Source organism: Sparassis crispa (genome assembly GCF_003851025.1).
Source record: "Sparassis crispa DNA, contig_000010F, whole genome shotgun sequence".
NCBI lineage: Eukaryota > Fungi > Basidiomycota > Agaricomycetes > Polyporales > Sparassidaceae > Sparassis > Sparassis crispa.
Window position 1 is genome coordinate 1118116 of NW_020939758.1, and position 18584 is coordinate 1136699.

Here is an 18584-nt window from a genome sequence, read left to right on the forward strand (position 1 = left end):
CAATGCTATCCCGCAGTGGGGGGCTGCCTATGGGCAGGTCCATGAGCAGCTCCGCATAGTTGGGCATAAAGTCTACGGCTTTGTGCTAACGGTGAGTGGGGCGCAGGAGATGCGCACAACATTTGAACGGTTCGTTATAGATGAGCCTTCACCGCGACTCACCTCGATAATTGTCGCACAGGCTCACTGAGTGGATGACCGCACAGTGCTAATAAAGGGCCGTCTCTGCTCGGAGTACTTGCTGTGCGCTGTGAGTGCTCGATAACCGCGTCTAGTGAGCGAAGCTGACGCCCTTGACCTTCCCCAGTTGCTGTATTCTCTCGCTATCCACTCGCTTTCTACTGCAATATGTTGGGTTCGACGTTCAGCAATTCTTGAAGATCTCGACGTCGGTTCTTTCCATTCTGTCATGTGCATGTTGTATGTGGAGAAGATGTTCGTCTCAGGAAGCGAGTGCTCAAGTGTAGGCCAGGGAGCTGAAACATTCCCCAGGGGCAACGGCTCGAGAGGTGAGAAGCCAGAACTGTACGGCGAGGCCTATATGTCAGCATATGATGTTCAGTTACTGAAACACGCACGACAGAGCACGCGCCGACGAAGAGTGAAAGAATGAACAGGGGTCGATGAGCGGATCTGGGTAGTCGGCCTGTTGGCCATCCCATATGGAGGTGGAAGTCAAACAAAGGGGATCGGCGAACAAAGAAGAGTTCATGATTGGGACGGGAGAAGAGGAGGGAAGGGAAAGAAATTAAAGTGACACGCGACGGAGAGAGGAGAGAAGACCTGCGTTGGCTGCACATCATGCGGAGGTGAAGGTGCTGGTTCTATCCACTCTGTAACGTGCATCTTGTCCGTTGGAGTCTCCGTGTTGGTTCTATCCACTCTGTAATGGTCACATTATGTGTTGGAGAAGATGTGCTCCTCCGTCTTGGTTCTATCCACTCTCTGTAACCCACTGTGTACTTCATGGTTTTATATCCATGTTGGTTCTATCCGCTCTGTAACCTTCTGTGTACTGCATGAATTTATTTCTATGTTGGTTCTATCCACTCTGTATTCTGAGCGCTGTACTAGTCCACTTAAAATTCATATCTGTAGATGAGCTTGTTTACTGTGTACATCAAGACTAGGTAAAAGAAGAGTTAGTACATCTGCGTGGATGTAGAAGATAATATCATGTCAATCCTAGTAAATGTTAAAATGCCAGTCACTTTGGAAGTAGCGAAGCACCAGTGTCACTCACCTCTCCACACACCACTCTCCTCACCTCGTAAATTCTACCTTTGCAATCCCTCGCTCTTGCAATCTGGGCATTACAGAGACAATATCCTGCTCCCAACCTCTCGCAGGGTCCTCGGTATCGCCTGCGCAAGAGAACCGGAAGATCACCTGCTCTAGCAGGGAGAACTGTGGACGGGCCAAGATGTCCTCAATGCCCGCGCGCTGCATCCGGAGTAACACATCTTTCGCACCGTCCAGCGGCGTAGCGTTATATCCATAGTGAAATGAAAATGTCAACGAGCACATTACTTGACTGCATATATGTCGAGATAGTAACTCTTTTATCGAGCCAAAATCTGTACGATCGAGTCGGATAGGAATCTGGAGCGACCGAAGGCTCGTCAAATGAACCATGCTCAAGCCTTCTTCTGGCAAAAACCTCAGCAGTCTACCTGGGGTATCGTATAAGAAAAACTGACCTGATACGAACGACTCCATCCATTCATTGTCTGCTCTAAATGTGAGATGCTGAAGAGACCAGCCGACAGCGCGCAGTAACTGAGCTAGCCCAGTGAGTTCCACGTCATCGATCTGAAAAAGAGGTAGACACAAGAACTGCAAGCAGGGATAACTACTACGTACGACGAGATCATTCCATTGGAAGCGGGACCTGTAGCAATCCAGCGCAAACTGATTTGAGCCGTGTCCCAGCCAAGATACGTTCCAGAATTCAACGGCAAGTAAGTTCGGAAAGCTCGAGACTAGGCGGGCGAAGTCCAAGAAAGTCCGAAATTCGACGTGAAAGAGCTGCAGGTCGGTAACGGAAGCAAACGCGTGGATAGCTAAGAAGTAAATTGGATGGAAGGGAGCTACAGACGGCGTGGCATAAGGCGATTCGATAGTAAGTGACCTCAGTTGTGGGAGCCTCCGCGCAAAAACTGTAGGAAAGATATTCATTAACCTGAAGGGTTTGTTATCGTCCGGATGTTTTATGATCAACTCCCGAACAAGCGGAGCAAGGCGTGGGGACAGCTCGGTCGACTTCGAAAATGCGAGTAGTTGCTCTTCTGTGTTCAATTCGACTGTGTGGTATAAGTTATACTGGCCCCTGGCGAGCCAGGCGTGGCATGTGAGAGTGCAGGAACGAAGCGTGGTGTAGTTGCGTTCGTCCGATGACTCTTCCCGCGAGAGATCAATTATAAGGTCGTAGATCTCAGGCGGCAGGCAGGACCCCCCCGAGCGCATTCTTCAATGCTCTGTGAGGTTCCTAGACTGCATGCATGGCCACAGCTGCAGGTAGCATCACAGTCCACGGACGGAGTGTACTCGATACTGTGCAGAATGAAGTAAGTGGTGCAATCACTGGGCAAAAGATGATCGCATCAATAGGTGGGATAGAATGTTAGGAGGAACAATCGTACGCGCAGAGATGACCTGACAGTGAAGGTAGAAGGTGAGAGAGCCAGGCATGGCACTGAGCATCGCTCTTAACGCTTCAATTAACATGGTCCTACATATCTATCGTCAATTCCACCACGATATATTAGCTGTGTTGGACATATGGAGAAGAGCGAAACTTTGGCGCAAAGCGTGGGCATACTCTGGAAAACGTGGACGATTTTGACCTTCATACTTGGCAGTCAATCTATTGATGTTCAGTCGACTGCGATCCCAAACGGTGCAATAGGATAACATTGGTTCGCCGACGTTCATTGCCACAGAGGATTGCAGGATATTACGAAGTTTCGGCGAAACATCACAGGCGCAAGAGTGGTTCTACAACTCAGACGTCCAACTGCCTCACCCAGGCGGGCCTCGCTTTGTGGTCCACCCTGCCTTCTGTGGTGATCAAGATAGTCAGTGACACGGGGAAGGAGAAGCACCTGAAACCCACAAGTGGTATAACGTAGGCCGTGTATCCTATTAGCTGGATGTCATTGACTCATCGTCGAACCCAGACGTTGCAGTGCCACTGGTGGCAGTGGTTAGGCCGGCGTATGTGGAAATCCGCCCATATATTATCATAATAGAAGGGTGGGGGCGCCCATCGGGCGCTTACCCGCAAACTCTATAGTATCATTGCCGTGACGTCGCCCGTTGAATATGCTGCATCTACACTTCACCTTTTACTAGCCTCTCTCGAATGTACAGCGGGCGAGACTAGCAGTCTTCGTCCACTTCAATCTAGGACATGAAATGGCCCCTGTTCGCATGTGCTACAATGCTTACGATGAGACATCCGGCCCGGTCTCGGGCTGGGAAACACTGCTGAGGACTCCATAAGACGCTCCGGGCTCTGCTTCTGCGAGACATCACACTATCATCTGAATTGTCATGGCCGCACAGCTACCTATTCCTGTTTTCACGTCCTTGAACGAGATACACACTGATCTGCAGACAGCAGCTCTCCAGGCGTATGTATATACACCTTGACGGTCAATCAGCGCTCACCGAGACAATCTGTTGCAGGACACGGTGGGATAATCTCGTCCAGGAGTTCGAGAAACGCTACGGAACGAAGCCTGCGTACATTTGTCGTGCGCCGGGCAGAGTGAAGTCTGTTTTTTTTTCTTTTAGGCTGAGCATGCTTCTGATCTGTGCATTCATCAGTCTCATCGGGGAGCATATCGATTATGCGTTGTTCGGAGTATTCCCTGCTGCCGTGGAAAGCGACATTTTGATTGCGTGCGGTCCCTCCACCGACGAGCGTCTCGGCGGTGTCACTGCAGAAAATCTCAACCCGCGATATACCCGTCAGACCTTTGCACCTATACTCAAGAACACGCTTTTACCTTCCGCGCAGGGGACGGAGGCAGCGAGTAATGAGGAAAGCTGGTTTTTGGAGATCGATAAGAAGGAGCTGAGATGGGAAAGCTATGTTAAGGCAGGATATTATGTGCGTATATTATCTGTCACTGCGACAGTTTCTGCGACGATGCTTACAGCAGCTTTCAGGGTATTCTTAATCGCTTCTTCCCTCCATCGGCGCCAAATACTAGGCCAGTTCCGGTCAATCTCCTCGTAACAGGTTCGGTCCCCTCTGGATCTGGGCTGTCATCGAGGTAAATCCAATGTCATCGAGTCTCATCAGTAGAATTCACCGCTCTGGATTTCAGTGCCGCGATGGTTGTTGCGTCCACCCTCGCCTTTCTTGCCGTGAACGACAAGCTCTCCGGACTAACTAAAGGCCAGCTTGTTGAAATGGATATGGAGAATGAGAAGCGCGTCGGTACGTATCGCGTACTTTTACCACCCCCTTGAATAACGCTCTTTCTACTCAGGCGTGAACAGTGGTGGGTAAGTAATTGGTCGTCCGGCTTAGAGGACCGGATAAATTGACAGGAGTCTAGAATGGATCAAGCCGCGTCGGTGATTTCGATTCCCCAATCTGCGCTTTACATCACTTTCTTCCCCTCGCTTTCTGCGGAGCCCATCCCTCTTCCGACACCGCGCACAACCCCCCGCGCGGTCTTCGTCTGTGCGAACTCGCTTGTCGTCAGTGACAAGGTCGTAGGTGCGTGTTATGTGCAGCTCTCTCGTCGTATAATGTCTGAATATGGGCACCCTGATAGGTGCGAAGACGCGCTACAACTTACGGGTGGTCGAGACTTTGGTCGGGGCACGTGTCCTGGCTCTCCGCCTCGGCCTGTCCTTGGGGCCCACGGAGCGGCCGACCCTACGTGAAGTCTTTGGTAGGTGGCTAGGGATTGCAGAGACTAAGGGCGGACCATCGACGCTTGACGTCGAGACCCTACGCGCAGGGCTCGAACGCATTCTGCCAGAAGTTGAGAAGCTGAAGCCGAGCCGAGCCGACGGACAGGAAGGTTTGACACTGGAGGAGATGGTGCAGTGGAGTGGCCTTTCGCCCGAGCAGTTCCATGAGCTGTATTTGTCGTGGGTGGACGGTACGTTTGGATCGCTTTTCTGAGTCTCTTAACCATGACCGACGCTAATGCCACGGTTTTATCGTTGTTGATTGTTCGCAGTCGAGGCGACACATTTCCAGCTCTACAAACGCGCCAAACACGTTTTCTCCGAGGCTCTGCGCGTACTACAGTTCCGCGACGTCTGTCTCCGTGCGGCTGCATCCTCCGACACGACTCTGCCAGAAAGCACATTAGTGGAGTTGGGCGTTCTCATGAACGCGTCTCAAACAAGCTGTGCGGATTTATATGAATGTTCCTGTCCTGAGCTGGACGCGCTTACCAAGCTCGCGCGGGAAGCTGGAGCGTACGGCAGCAGACTAACTGGTGCGTTCATCCAATTACATAATTTAATATCTGCGGCCGATGATTCGCATTGATGTGCAGGTGCTGGGTGGGGCGGATGCACGGTATCTCTTGTCGCGGAAGATAAGGTGGACGAATTCATCTCGCGGATTAAGGCAGTATACGGGCCATACAAGAATCTCGAAGGTGATGCGCTGCATGATGCGATATTTGCGACGAAGCCAAGTAGCGGCGCATGTGGTGAGCAGAATGGCTGTATTATATTTCGATTATTTGTCGCTTATAGCTCGTCTCTGCAGTGTATAAGGTTGAGTCGTAGCGGTTTTAGTGAGGTTAAAGTTGAGAATGTAAGATACGAGGACTGTAGTCATGGAAGGTACAATATATGACACTCAGAAGAGAACTCAACAATCAGAACAGGCCACTTATCTCAGCCAGTCACTCGTCTCTAGCCAGCATTGGCCGTACGTGTATCTATATATATAGATACATTTCACGATAATCTTCTTTGCTAATGCATCTAGACGATATTATATCCGGAATATTTTGAAACAGTGAAAGTTGACTGGACTGTGTGGACGCAATCGGTGAGCATATTGTATCTGTCTCCTGCGTCAATGCTTCGTCGTTTGGGTTGAATCGTTTACATTGTGACGTACTACCCTTGAGATCGATTCACGATATCGATCAAGATTCCTCGCACTTGCGATTAAACTTCATTCTGTCAAACTTTTGGCTACATTCGGTTTATGGTCGTTCATGTGAGTCCTTGAAGGCATGATATTAATACTTACGTGCTAGGGACCGGTTCGTTACAGCTGCGGAAGTGAAGCAGAGCAGAAGACGCAAAGTTAGAGTGAGTTGACATACGCAGATCTGCTCGCTACAATCTATACGACCTCTTTGTATTCCCTTCCAAGGTGCCTAGAAAGACGGCCATACCAGATAGAACCTGCCCGACGACGCTCACGATAAGAGCGTTGCCCGCGCCCAACCCACCCGAATGTTTCCCATTAAGAACCGCCATACCGAGGCACTGTGCCGCCAACCCGACGCCGCATAGGGTTACGCACATGACGGGAAGCAAGTTATGGCCATACAGCTTCGCGATGCGGCCTTCCTCCTTCCTCCTCTCTGGCCCCATCACCACGATTTGGTAACTGCTGTACAGCAACAACCCTGCCGCGCCACCCAGGATAGAGGCTCCGACAGTTGCCTCGATGAATACACCGCCAGTGGCCTGAATGTAAGGCTCCGAGTGGGTGCTTTGGAAAACCAGCACACCTATGAGCACGGTAAAACACGACCATGCTATCGCTACTGCTGTGCACGATAGCACGATGACAACGCCCCAGCCGATCGGGCGACAATATTCATGCACGCCGCTTTTAATCGTTTCCCAGCGGATGAACTCCGGTATGATATGTGATGGCAGAAATGAAGACTGCGGTGTGGCGCATCGTATGGGAGGGACGACAAAGGACTTGTCAGACGCTGTGGCGCCACCGAATGACTTCGCAAGACGGAGATCGATGTGTACATGGGCCGCGGGTAACTGCCGCGGGTCGTGGAGGGAAGGAAGAGAGGTGTAGAAGGGAAGATGGATGTCTTGCGTAGGGTTTGGTGCCTCCTCATAAGAACGCAGCGCGGCGTATCCGTTCGAGTGAGCCTTTGAAAAGAAACGCTTGAACATATTCATTATTTGGTGGAGAGCTACTAAGTGCTGCAGGACGGGGGTGAGGGATATGGGATGTGGTCGACCGCTGCTCTGGCTACCGCGTTTAACTTTAAGGGATTTGGTGGCTTGAGTGGCCTCCGTTAGGAACAATACGAGTTACACCAGATTGTGGTCTGCCGACCATATGGAGAAAGTCGCTCGATATTTCCACGATACACACGGGGACGTAACTTACCCTGAAGATGGCCAGAGCAGCAGAATAATATAGACGGTAGAAGTCCTCATTGGGTCTTCAAACACTTACCAGTTACTGAGGTTTCAGTCGAGTCTGAGAACGTACAGGAATATCGGAACCACAAGCTAGGGATTCGCACTCTCCAGAAAAAGACTCAGTAACGAATGATAAATGCCATATGCGTATGCTGGATATCTGGCGAGCACGGTTATGTCAGTAGTGGGGTATGCAGACAAAAAGCAAGCCGAGTGCATTTCAGATGGCCCAGCGCATCGCCTTTGTGGGTCCACCGCAGAATTTGGCAGGAGCCTGAGGTATGGCTTATCCGACAAGAACGTTCACCAGCTTGCTTGACCAGTCACTAGTCGCTTGCAACAATATTTCTGCGTATGCGTGGTACTTCAACACGACAGAGATATTCAAGGATATCGAAGCGTGAACCCCGATCGTCAGCGTAAGATTTGAGGATTTCGCCAAGTAATCAATAATGCGGAGTACGTTCTTGAGAATATTTGATGGAATCGCCCTATGGCCAATATTGTGCAACCACCTGTAAGTCGGGGAAGTTGTACGTGGTCCTGAACGGTGAGACGCGGTAGAAGGAAAGTTAGACAAGCGCCTTACAACTAGCGCCTGCCGCAGTGACCACAGTACTTGGTGCAGGCGCATCATGATGTTGTCCATGCGCCTGCTGTCCCTCAACGACGATGTTCTCCTCCTTGTCGCCTCTTTTCTCCATCCACTCGATGCTCGCCGCTTGTCCGAGACCTGTCGCCATCTCCATCTCATCGCGCTCCCTCAGGCACTTTCGGCCATAGTTCTCGGGACGTGCTTCCAACTCGCTGCATTCTGCAGATACATGCTCAGCAGCCCGCAAACCCCTATGGATCTTTTGCGCGTGCTCGTCATTGTAGCTCCTGTGGGCGACGTTTCCAATGCCGCACTCCTCGCGGACGTGTTTGAACAGGCTCTCAGACTGCGGTCGATCCACATGCATCATTCAGACACCTTCATCGAGGCGGAACCGCGGATCAGCACTACTCTCGCTGCCCTCGAGGACCTCGAGGACGTCACCCTGTTTAATGCTCGCGAGCTTGTGCGGGAGATGCTCCTGAGACTGCGCAGTAAGCCGCGCAAAGTGCAGCTTCTCTGCCCTATGGAGTATCCTCGGCTTGTACTCCATCTCTCTCAGCTTTCTGCTCTGCGACACGCAGTGACGCTTTCACTATTCAACATCACGATCGAAGATGACACGCTTGTGGGCCAACCCGCAGCGCCTTTCGTGGCGTTGCAGCACCTCAGCCTCCACTATGCTCAGATCCCCGCAGTTTTATTCCCGTTCCCGAATCTCGACCGTGTGGAGGTGTGGCTGGGCGAGATACTTGGACCCACACCAGATGCGGTTCTCTCACCGACGCCGCGCACTGTGCGCAATGTAAGCCTCGACGCGTCTTGGATGAGGATCGCGACGACAGAAGAGGACATTGGACAAGCACTGCGTGTGCTGCAGTTCGTCCAGCCCCTGACGCTCTCGCTGAAAATCTTTGTCCGCCCGTTGCTTGCATTCTGGACATGCCTTGTCGCGCTTTCTCCACAGCTCAGGTATCTGGACTTAGAGTTGGATACCATGAGGGTGCTTGAAAATGGTGTTCGAGTGTTTTCCTTTGTTACTGAATGGCTGGTAAGCACACTCGGTCTTGATGATGCAATTGTCGTATCGCGTTGATCTCTGGTTTTCTATTTATTAGCGCGTAATATCCCCACTCCTCGCCTCGTTGAACCTCCACTGTCTCCGTGTATCTGTGGCGCATTCGCGCACCAGTCTCCGGCAGCAGATTCAGGACATACTCTTGCAACATGTGGGTCCCTCGTTGCGCTACATGTCAGTGAAATCTATGCCCATCGAGCATGAACACTGGCAGACCGATTGCGAGTATTCATAGTGGAGTGTCGAGGGATCCGGCGACTCACGCAGGCTCGTGGCGATGTCCCTCGAGGCTGGTGAGGCCATTCACGAAACTCTATGCTCTGCAGTTGCGAATTAAATTTGATGTTTACGATACGGACCTGTAGGTTGTTCTGCACTAGGGAGCGAGTAATTACTCACGTATTCGATGACAGTCTTAGCCGTTGGTTCTGTGATAATTCCCTCACTTCGGATGTTTATTCCATCGTCAATGAAAATTGCCTGTACTGTTGACCGCCCCTTCGCTGTCGATAGGCTCACGATACTGATATGGGTGAAATAGCCAGTGGGATAGCGGAGGGTCTAAGAAATTGCAGTGCGTTAAGGGCCGCTCAACTGCCGCTAAGGCCGCGTCGGGGATTTACGCGTTAATCGTTACGTGCAGTCTATGGGCCTTCTCGAAGGTGAGCGAAAAAGGTGTCCGAATCCGCGAGCCAGACGTTTACAGTGTGCCGCGGTCTCCACAGTGGTGGTGGTGGTTCATAGCGGCAGTGGTTCTTCATGGTGGCCGTGCGGAGCACCAGCAACACGGCGACATTGACTCAGCGGCTAGTCTTAGAGACGACGAACTTAACCTAAGTGTGTCTACGCATCTGGGGAAAAGCACGTGGGACAATTTAGGATTAAGAACGCGAGCAACGACGTCACTTACTATCGAATCGCCTTATTCCACGCCGTCTGTGGCTCCCCTCCATCCAATTTACTTCTTAGCTATCCACGTGTTTGCTTCCGTTACCGATCTGCGGCTCTTTCACGTCGAATTTCGAACTTTCTTGGACTTCGCCCGCCTAGTCTCGAGCTTTCCGAACTTACTTGCCGTTGAATTCTGGAACGTATCTTGGCTGGAACACGGCTCAAATCCGTTTGCGCTGGATTGTTACAGGTCCCGCTTCCAATGGAATGATCTCGTCGTACGTAGTATTTATCCTTGCTTGCAGTTCTTGTGTCTACCTCTTTTTCAGATCGATGACGTGGAACTCACTGGGCTAGCTCAGTTACTGCGCGCTGTCGGCTCGTCTCTTCAGCATCTCACATTTAGAGCAGACAATGAATGGATGGAGTCGTTCGTATCAGGTCAGTTTTTCTTATACGATACCCCAGGTAGACTGCTGAGGTTTTTGCCAGAAGAAGGCTTGAGCATGGTTCATTTGACGAGCCTTCGGTCGCTCCAGATTCCTATCCGACTCGATCGTACAGATTTTGGCTCGATAGAAGAGTTACTATCTCGACATATATGCAGTCGAGTAATGTGTTCGTTGACATTTTCATTTCACTATGGATATAACGCTACACCGCTGGACGGTGCGAAAGATGTATTACTCCGGATGGAGCGCGCGGGCCATTGAGGACGTCTCAGTTCTCCCTGCTAGAGCAGGTGATCTTCCGGTTCTCTTCCGGAGGCGATACCGAAGACCCCGCGAGAAGTTGGGAGCAGGATTTTCTCTCTGTAATGCCCAGATTGCAAGGGCGAGGGATTGCAAAGGTAGAATTTACGAGGTGAGGAGAGTGGTGTGGAGAGGTGAGTGACACTGGTGCTTCGCTACATCCAAAGTGACTGGCATTTCAACATTTACTAAGATTGACATGATATTCTCTGCTACATCCCCACATATGTACTAACTCTTGTTTTACCTAGTCTTGACGTACACAGTAAACAAGCTCTACAGATATGAATTTTAAATGGACTAGTACAGTGCTCAAAATACAGAGTGGATAGAACCAACACGGAGACTCCAACGGACGAGATGCACGTTACAGATTGGATAGAACCAGCACCGAGACGACATCTTCTCCACATACAACATGCACATTACAGGATAGAAAGAACCGACATCGAAGTCTTCAAGAATCGCTGAACGTCGAACCCAACCTATTGCAGTCTGCGGCGCGCGAACTCGCCTCGACCTTTCGGTCCCGGAGGTGGATCACCTTCCACACATAGCCATTCTCCAGCTCCATGCTTGAGCTCCGTGTCCTGGTAAGCAAACAGCAACGGGAGTCCTCGGTTCGTTGACCTAGCCACTGTGGGAAAAGAAATCAGCAATATGATCTCGGAGGGCGAGTGAAAACGTACGAAGAATCGAATCATCGGCTTGGCGCTTTCTCGCCCGTAGTCTGTGTTGATCACGACCTCGTCACGCCAGGTGTAGTCCGGCAAAATTCTCAGTTAGGGCGTCCCTCGCTGGAAAGAACTTATCTCCATTGTTGCAGAATTCGAACGTCAGTGCCGCGTTTGTTTGAAATTCACGCGAGGGCGTGCAACGCTCTTGCGGAATCCGGTCAGCCACTAACTGGCTCTGTTCAACTGGTTGCTGGTCCAATACAGGTTGGTTCTGTTCAATCACTAGCTAGTCCTGTTCGACTACTGGCTGACTCTGTTGAACTTTTATTAGTACAGACAATTTAGGCCTCAACATCGCATACCTCGATGACAGCAGGATGCCTAAGAGCTCCTGCAAGAGTAGCTAGAGCGAGGTGTCGGATGGCGCAGTTCCCCATTTTCCCACCTCCCCTGGGCAGGCCCATGGTCGTCCTGTAGCTTTTAGTCAGATCGTCTTATTGAAAGACATGGTGAAGGACGTACAGAGGGGAATCGGTCATTTTGTGCGGAAAGGGCTGTGAATATGGTGTACGAAACCTTGGGCTCTCTTCACAAACCCTGCAATAAACAGTCAGTTTCGAGCAGATGTAAGCCCTCCCGTCGTCCAAAACCCAAAATCGGACAACACCACAATGCCGACGGGAGGTGCGTGGCACAGCGAAAGATGCTCTGGTCCGCGTGCTGCAGGCGCTTGCACATGTGATGAGGATGGTTGATATGGATAATGTAAGTCGTGATACATCATCGTGGAACTAGCGAGAAGCCGCTCGGAGAGCGGATCAAGCTGGTCATGATCCAAAAATGTTTGATCATCCAACTCCGTAATCCATGGTGCTCCATGAGCAGGGATGGAAAGTCCTTCGTTATGTGACGAGGGTACTGCTCGACCCGGCAGAGCGTGTTCCTGCTGAACAAACGGGGACTGTACACTGACGTCCGCCATATTTGCCATGGAGTCAGACATAGATTGTTCACACCTGAGTTGAGCAGTGGCATCAGTATCGGTGAGCGAAAGAAGACTCTGACGCACAATATATACGGATCATGAAAGAGGGGAAATCCTAGGTCACGCGCTGAGCGGCCGCACTCCGCACCGTCGATTTCTCTGCATATAATACAAACCCGCGAACGCATCTGAGACTAATAATGTCAGCGCAGTTCTTGAACTCACGGAAAAGTTACTGACTAGACAACGCTTGATACGCATTCTCATATGTGCTGTGCCGGTACTGCAGAAAAGGAATCATTAGGATAGTGAAGAGACAGACAGTCGAGCTAACGCACGTCCATTCCAAGATAACGTGTGCAGTCCACGGATGAGTTTGTCTGAATGAGGTCCAGAGCTCATAAGCGGTGACTCGGGATACCAAAATTCGTTTTTGCATGTCTGGTTGAAGTGCGGAGGAGGGGGATTAACTGAGGAAAGCTCGCACCTCGTAGGGTCTTATATAGCTCGAAAGCCCGGCGCTTACGCCAGTCAGCAACTCCGGCAGCCACAAAGCAAGCAGCGAGATGTTCGCGTCACGTTGCAGCACAAAGACAATCGCCTTAGAGACCAACAATAGGGAACGTGCCATGTGTCCGATGCAGAATAGTCGCTAAGCAAAGCAAGAAAAAAAATTGGCACGAGCAGGCGCCTTCCTCCTCTCGGGACCCATCACCACGATTTGGTAACTGCTGTACAGCAGCAATCCTGCCGCGCCACCCAGGATAGAAGCTCCGGTCAAGCGACAATATTCTTTCACCTCGCCTTTGACCGTTTCCCAGCGGATGAATTCCGGTATGATATGTGATGGCAGAAATGAAGAGTGCGGTGTGGCGCATCGGATGGGAGGGACAACAGAGCACTCGTCAGACGCTGTGGCGCCGCCGCTAAATGACTTAGAAGGGAAGATGGATATCTTGCGTAGGGTTTGGCGTCTCCTCATAAGAATGCAGAGCGGCGTATTCGTTCGAGTGAGCGGTCGAAAAGAAATGCTTGAGCATATTCATTATTTGGTGGAGAGCTACTAAGTGCGCTGCAGGACGGAGGTTGAGGGATATGGGATGTGGTCGACCGCTGCTCTGGCTACCGCGTTTAACTTTAAGGTGGATTCGGTGGATTGAGTGGCCTCCATTTGGAACAATACAAGTTTCACCAGATTGTGGTCTGCCGACCATATGGTGAAAGTCGCTCGATATCTCCATGATACGCACGGGGACGTAAGTTACCCAGAAGATGGCCAGAGCAGCACAATAATATAGACGGTAGAAGTCCCCATTGGATCTTCAATCACTTACCAGTTACTGAGGTTTCAGTCGAGCCTGAGAATGTATAGGAAATCGGAACCACAAGCTAGCAACTTCCAGAAAAAGACCCAGCAACGAATGATAAATACCGTATGTGTATACTGGATATCTGGCGAGCAGGGTTATGTCAGTAGTGGGGTTATGCAGACAAAAAGCAAATCGAGTGCATTTCAGATGGCCAGCGCATCGCCTTTGTGGGTCCACCGCAGAATTTGGCAGGAGGTATGGCTTATCCGACGAGAACGTTCACTTCACCAGCTTGCTTGACCAGTCACTTGCAATAATATTTCAGCGCAAGCGTGGTACTTCAACACGACATAGATATCCAAGGCTGTCGAAGCGCGAAACCCGATCGCCAGCGCAAGATTTGAGAACCAATAATGCGGAGTACGTTCCTGAGAATATTTGATGGAATCGCCTTATGGCCAATATTGTGCAACCACCTGTAAGTCGGGGAAGTTGTACATAGCCCTGAAAGGTGAGACGTGGTAGAAGAAAAGTTAGACAAGCGCCTTACGACTAGCGCCTGCCGCGGTGACCACAGCCTGAGTGCCAGGCGCCCGGGCATGGCTGGACAGCATGAGCCTGCTGTCCCTCAACGTTTCCAGCTTCAAGCTCAAGTTTAGAACGCGACGGTCGGGAGTGTCACACTGCGCTGAAGCCTTGCTTATAGAGACGTATACTGTTCTAGTTTTATATTTCGCGAGCACTTACCCTTCCGGTCGTTTCACACTCAGACCATTTCGCGCCATCGCTTAGCGCACTGTCGACCTCTCGGACCGAACACGTCTCTATGTTCTCAAGCGTCTCGTACGATCCCCTCCAGCAACGACTCTTTCTTCCTATCAAATAGTTTACGAGCCTAAACCAGCGCCCTCTGCCGCGAGGTGACCGCAACAGACGCTGGGACAGCATGAGCCTGTCCCTCAACGACGATGTTCTCCTTCTTGTTACCTCTTTTCTCCATCCACTCGATGCTCTCCGCTTGTCCGAGACCTGTCGCCATCTCCATCTCATTGCGCTCCCTCAGGCACTTTCGGCCATAGTTCTCGGGACGTGCCTCCAACTCACCGCGTTCTGCAGATACATGCTCAGCAGCCCGCAAACCCGCATGCATCTTTTGCGCGCGATCGTCATCGCAGCTCCTGTGGGCGACGTTTTCAATACCGCACTCCTCGCGGACGTGTTTGAGCAGGCTCTCAAGTGGGGAGAGCGTTACATACCCCCCCCTCTATACAATTTTCACCAGACGTTCTGACAACCCTTCCACCTCAATTCCCAAAAAGGGTTGAAGGTCAGAACGGGTGGTTCCGAGACTAAGCTTCTTGGGGGGTATCGATATCACCCGGTAAGTTGAGTTGAAACGTCGGTTTACAGTTCTCCATGGCCAGTTTCACTAGTACGTCGGTAGTAGGTACTGCCCCTGGACCACTCACGCAGAGGTCGGCGCTAGTGTCGACATTACGGTTCCCGCCAGGGGTTTGTGCCCCTGGCTTCACCCCCAATGAATATACTCTCTTCCCTCGCAACTAATAGGGTAGTAGTCTCCCCACTGCTCTCTTGCCTTAATGCTCATGCAAACTCGTGCCCTTGAGACAGAAGACATCCTCCGAGAAATATTTAACCATCTCAACTCGCTCTCCGATGGGAGGACTCTGGCCAACTTGGCGTTGGTGTGCAAAGACTTCTGTGATGCTGCGCTTGACGTTCTGTGGCAGCACTTGGAAAGTGTTATGCCTCTGTTGAAGTTACTGGAGAAATCAATGCGTTCGGAAAGGCTATATGCATATCAAAGCGTATGTTCTTGCCCCCATACTGCACGATCACGTTGCAATAGCTAATTTTATCGTCCCGCAGGCCACCTCAGCACCAACTTTGGATAACGACTGGATGCGGTTCCTCGCCTATGCCCGTCGGGTGCATATCCTGTGCCTTCTTCACATTGCCGAGAGTGTCAGACCCAAGGATTTAATGTTCCTGGCTCGCCATTCAGGCGACCGACCCATTTTTCCATCGTTAGTCTCGCTGGAGCTGTCCTCTAATTCTAGTACTGCTGAGATGCTGCTCCTTCTCGTGACAGGGGTAATCCGCCCTTCTGATGAGATGACGGTATTAGCATCATCCACACAGACAAAGCCCCCTCTTTTCTCTCTCTCACCTACACAGCTTCTTAGAAGACACGTTCATCCTCTAGCGCCACAGACCTCCTCCTTGCGAGAACTTACCGTGTCTGGTGCGCTGTCCTCCCTCCTTCCGGAGATCATCGTCCAGTTCAGCAGGCTCGAGAAGTTGGATGTCGAGTCTTGTGGTGTCTCGGCCCCGATTCTAAGCGCACTGGCTGATATGAAGGCACTGCGATATCTGCGCCTTTCGGTTGGAGCTGCAAAAGTTGTAGTTCCGTACACCTTTGGATCTCTGGAATCTCTGAATATTACAGGACGCCCATCAAAACTAGCCTGCTTTTTTAAAGGTCTCTCTGCACCCCTTTTGCACACGGTCAAAGTTGAGGTCAACTACTTCTTTGATGTATGGCTGCCCTGCCGTGCATTCATTGACGCACTGAGCATGGAGCTCAGTTCCTCCCTCCGTGTGCTCGCAATCAAATGCTTCTACGTCGTGGATAAACCTTGCGCGCGTGTAATCGACGCACTGGCACCGCTCTTACAGGTTCGCGGCCTCGAGTCTCTGGACGTGAACGTTCGTGTCCCGTTGTCTCTCACCAGTGTGGATGTCCACGACATGGCTGCAGCCTGGACTCACCTAGAGTCACTAACGCTGGCTTATGATGACAAACACAACGTGGACGCGCCATCCATCTTCTCTCTCTCGGCATTCGCCCTCCACTGTCCCCGCTTGCACACGCTGGCTATCCCCCGTGTAGTCTCCCAGGCTGCCATTCTAGAATCGGATATAGTAGCAGGTCCCTCAAGCCAGACCCTGACGAGTCTTTCCTTCAAGTATTATCCGACGGAACCAGTCGCCGTCGAGAAAATGAACATCTTCCAGATGGCGGTGTTCATCTATCATACCTTCCCGAATTCGCCTAATAAAAATTCTACCCGGCGATCAGTCACCTACGCTTTTATTGGACTGCAGCAAGGTGTGCATATGCTCATGTCGCGGATCAGGCTAGAAGGTAAGCCAGCTGGCGTTCACAGCTTTTATTCAGCTCGTGGCTGACACGTGTTGTCGCCAATTAGTATCCCGGGCGATGCGCGGACTTCCTCCGCCGCCTTTGCCTGCACGGCCTGTCGTGCAAACTAAGCTTGTCCTACTGGACAATCTCTTCGACATGGTTGTCACCCGACCTGTTCGTATGCGTACAATTTCTACGACACTCGTTTGTTCGCGCATACTCAAAATTTTTGTCACCTTTCTCAAAATCCTTGTCACTTTTCTCAACGTAGGGGAAGATTTACCCTATATTTATCTAGCATTCCTCGGTGATCTCTCAATGACGAGGCGTGACCCCTCTTCAGCCTTTGTTGAAGATATACCATGTAGATGGGTTCTCCTTGGTTACATTGGATCGATTCTATCATTCTGTGGTTCTGCAGGTGATCGGTGTTATATCGCCATGTAGTGCAGTGTGCTCGAATCCCCTCGGGATATCTCCGTCTGCGTATTTAATTCGTGTCTGTTCAGAGTCGAGGCAGATGGTTCGTCGGTCTGCCCTCGCTGCACGTCGTTCTCGCTCCGCAACTGGCGCGCGCTCGCCTTCAGATGTGCAACTTGCTTGTCATGGGAGAGGATACGCAACTCTGAGCTTGATGCGCATCCCGACGTCATCATGCAGGCCGACTGCGCGTCGTTCTGACCTGGACCAACTGAATGAGCCCTCCCCGCGCGGGGATGCACCGTCGTCGTCAGATATGGTGGAGCGCGATAGTCGCTTGGTGCGTCCTGTCGCGGAGAGGAGTACTTGCTAGTAGCATGCCAGAGCCTTGCTCGACGCGCGTATTGGGTGCGGCTTGAGGAGGTTCACCGGGATGGGCAGCGGAAGTTATTCAATCCTCTGGTGCCAGAGTCGAGAGTGTGCTTGCCCGAGGAGAGCCGTGTTTACCATCCAGCCTGCTCGATATCGGCGTGTCGGTTGGTGAAGTAAAATGCATTGACTGGCGCATGCCGCCACGGTGAGTACGACTCGGACCAAACTCGGACAGGCTGGTAGTAAATCTGGTGTCACGGTAATGATCACGTGTATATGTCACACCGCATCGTGATCGCGCCAGAACACCACCCGAATTCAGTGGGTTTATTTTTCCTGCAGCTATTTTCATTGAAATATCGACATATGCTCACTCTGGTTTGTGTTGAAGACTAGACACGGACTGAGTCAGTCCCTCAATCCGATGTCAATAGCAAAAGGACTCAATTATCTACCTAGACACGGACTGAGTCAGTCCTACAGGTAGATCAGCATGAGTAACTAATGTATAGTAAAGGAATGTAGCTTACCCTCAATCTGATGTCAATAGCAAAAGGACTGAGGGAAACGAAACGTGTAGCGAGCGTGTATACTACGCGAGCGTCTGTACCCGATTAGGAAACTAACTATGAAGGAGTGAGAGGACTACACGAAATTGTATCTACAACACACCCCCTCAATGGAGTGAGAGTCCTAAATCAGAAACCATTTTGGAAAATGGCTCCTTGTCCAGGGGCTTGGTGAGTCCATCAGCAATGTTTGCTGCAGTGGGACAGTGAACGACATTGAAGTTTCCGTCTTATATGCGCTCGCGGATGAAGTGGTGCTATACATCGATGTGTTTGGTACGTCCATGGTGACGGGTATCCTTTGCAATGTCCTTTGCAGCCATATTGTCTGTTAGGAGTGTGGTAGGGGTTCCTCTGAGAGTGAGTCC

The 18584-nt window shown here is 51.2% G+C and overlaps 7 protein-coding genes across 7 annotated transcripts; 3 read left to right on the top strand and 4 right to left on the bottom strand.

Annotated features, from left to right (window-relative positions):
* Positions 1 to 1263: 1263 nt before the first annotated feature.
* Positions 1264 to 2466, bottom strand: SCP_1203760 (predicted protein; the record flags this gene model as incomplete). Its single annotated transcript, XM_027763258.1, has 3 exons — positions 1264 to 1649; positions 1701 to 1812; positions 1864 to 2466. 3 exons carry the CDS (start codon positions 2464 to 2466, stop codon positions 1264 to 1266), a joined length of 1101 nt encoding a protein of 366 aa, XP_027619059.1.
* Positions 2467 to 3555: 1089 nt separating this feature from the next.
* On the top strand, positions 3556 to 6305 carry SCP_1203770 (Galactokinase; the record flags this gene model as incomplete). Its single annotated transcript, XM_027763259.1, has 14 exons — positions 3556 to 3635; positions 3691 to 3777; positions 3832 to 4117; positions 4177 to 4283; positions 4338 to 4450; positions 4503 to 4518; positions 4572 to 4735; positions 4794 to 5126; positions 5208 to 5471; positions 5532 to 5690; positions 5750 to 5757; positions 5903 to 5914; positions 5975 to 6037; positions 6252 to 6305. The coding sequence occupies 14 exons, from the start codon at positions 3556 to 3558 to the stop codon at positions 6303 to 6305; spliced, it is 1746 nt and encodes a 581-aa protein (XP_027619060.1).
* Positions 6306 to 6333: 28 nt separating this feature from the next.
* On the bottom strand, positions 6334 to 7149 carry SCP_1203780 (hypothetical protein; the record flags this gene model as incomplete). The annotated part of the gene is made up of 1 exon (XM_027763260.1): positions 6334 to 7149. The coding sequence occupies one exon, from the start codon at positions 7147 to 7149 to the stop codon at positions 6334 to 6336; it is 816 nt and encodes a 271-aa protein (XP_027619061.1).
* Positions 7150 to 8033: 884 nt separating this feature from the next.
* SCP_1203790 (hypothetical protein) lies at positions 8034 to 10675 on the top strand (the record flags this gene model as incomplete). The annotated part of the gene is made up of 8 exons (XM_027763261.1): positions 8034 to 9044; positions 9112 to 9245; positions 9307 to 9432; positions 9485 to 9553; positions 9613 to 9733; positions 9797 to 10240; positions 10292 to 10403; positions 10455 to 10675. 8 exons carry the CDS (start codon positions 8034 to 8036, stop codon positions 10673 to 10675), a joined length of 2238 nt encoding a protein of 745 aa, XP_027619062.1.
* A 1002-nt stretch (positions 10676 to 11677) lies between these two features.
* Positions 11678 to 12815, bottom strand: SCP_1203800 (hypothetical protein; the record flags this gene model as incomplete). Its single annotated transcript, XM_027763262.1, has 7 exons — positions 11678 to 11704; positions 11754 to 11862; positions 11914 to 11988; positions 12042 to 12407; positions 12461 to 12564; positions 12617 to 12659; positions 12715 to 12815. The coding sequence occupies 7 exons, from the start codon at positions 12813 to 12815 to the stop codon at positions 11678 to 11680; spliced, it is 825 nt and encodes a 274-aa protein (XP_027619063.1).
* A 1766-nt stretch (positions 12816 to 14581) lies between these two features.
* SCP_1203810 (hypothetical protein) lies at positions 14582 to 14836 on the bottom strand (the record flags this gene model as incomplete). The annotated part of the gene is made up of 1 exon (XM_027763263.1): positions 14582 to 14836. The coding sequence occupies one exon, from the start codon at positions 14834 to 14836 to the stop codon at positions 14582 to 14584; it is 255 nt and encodes an 84-aa protein (XP_027619064.1).
* A 451-nt stretch (positions 14837 to 15287) lies between these two features.
* Positions 15288 to 17302, top strand: SCP_1203820 (hypothetical protein; the record flags this gene model as incomplete). The annotated part of the gene is made up of 3 exons (XM_027763264.1): positions 15288 to 15515; positions 15577 to 16855; positions 16920 to 17302. The coding sequence occupies 3 exons, from the start codon at positions 15288 to 15290 to the stop codon at positions 17300 to 17302; spliced, it is 1890 nt and encodes a 629-aa protein (XP_027619065.1).
* Between the last annotated feature and the right edge of the window lie 1282 nt (positions 17303 to 18584).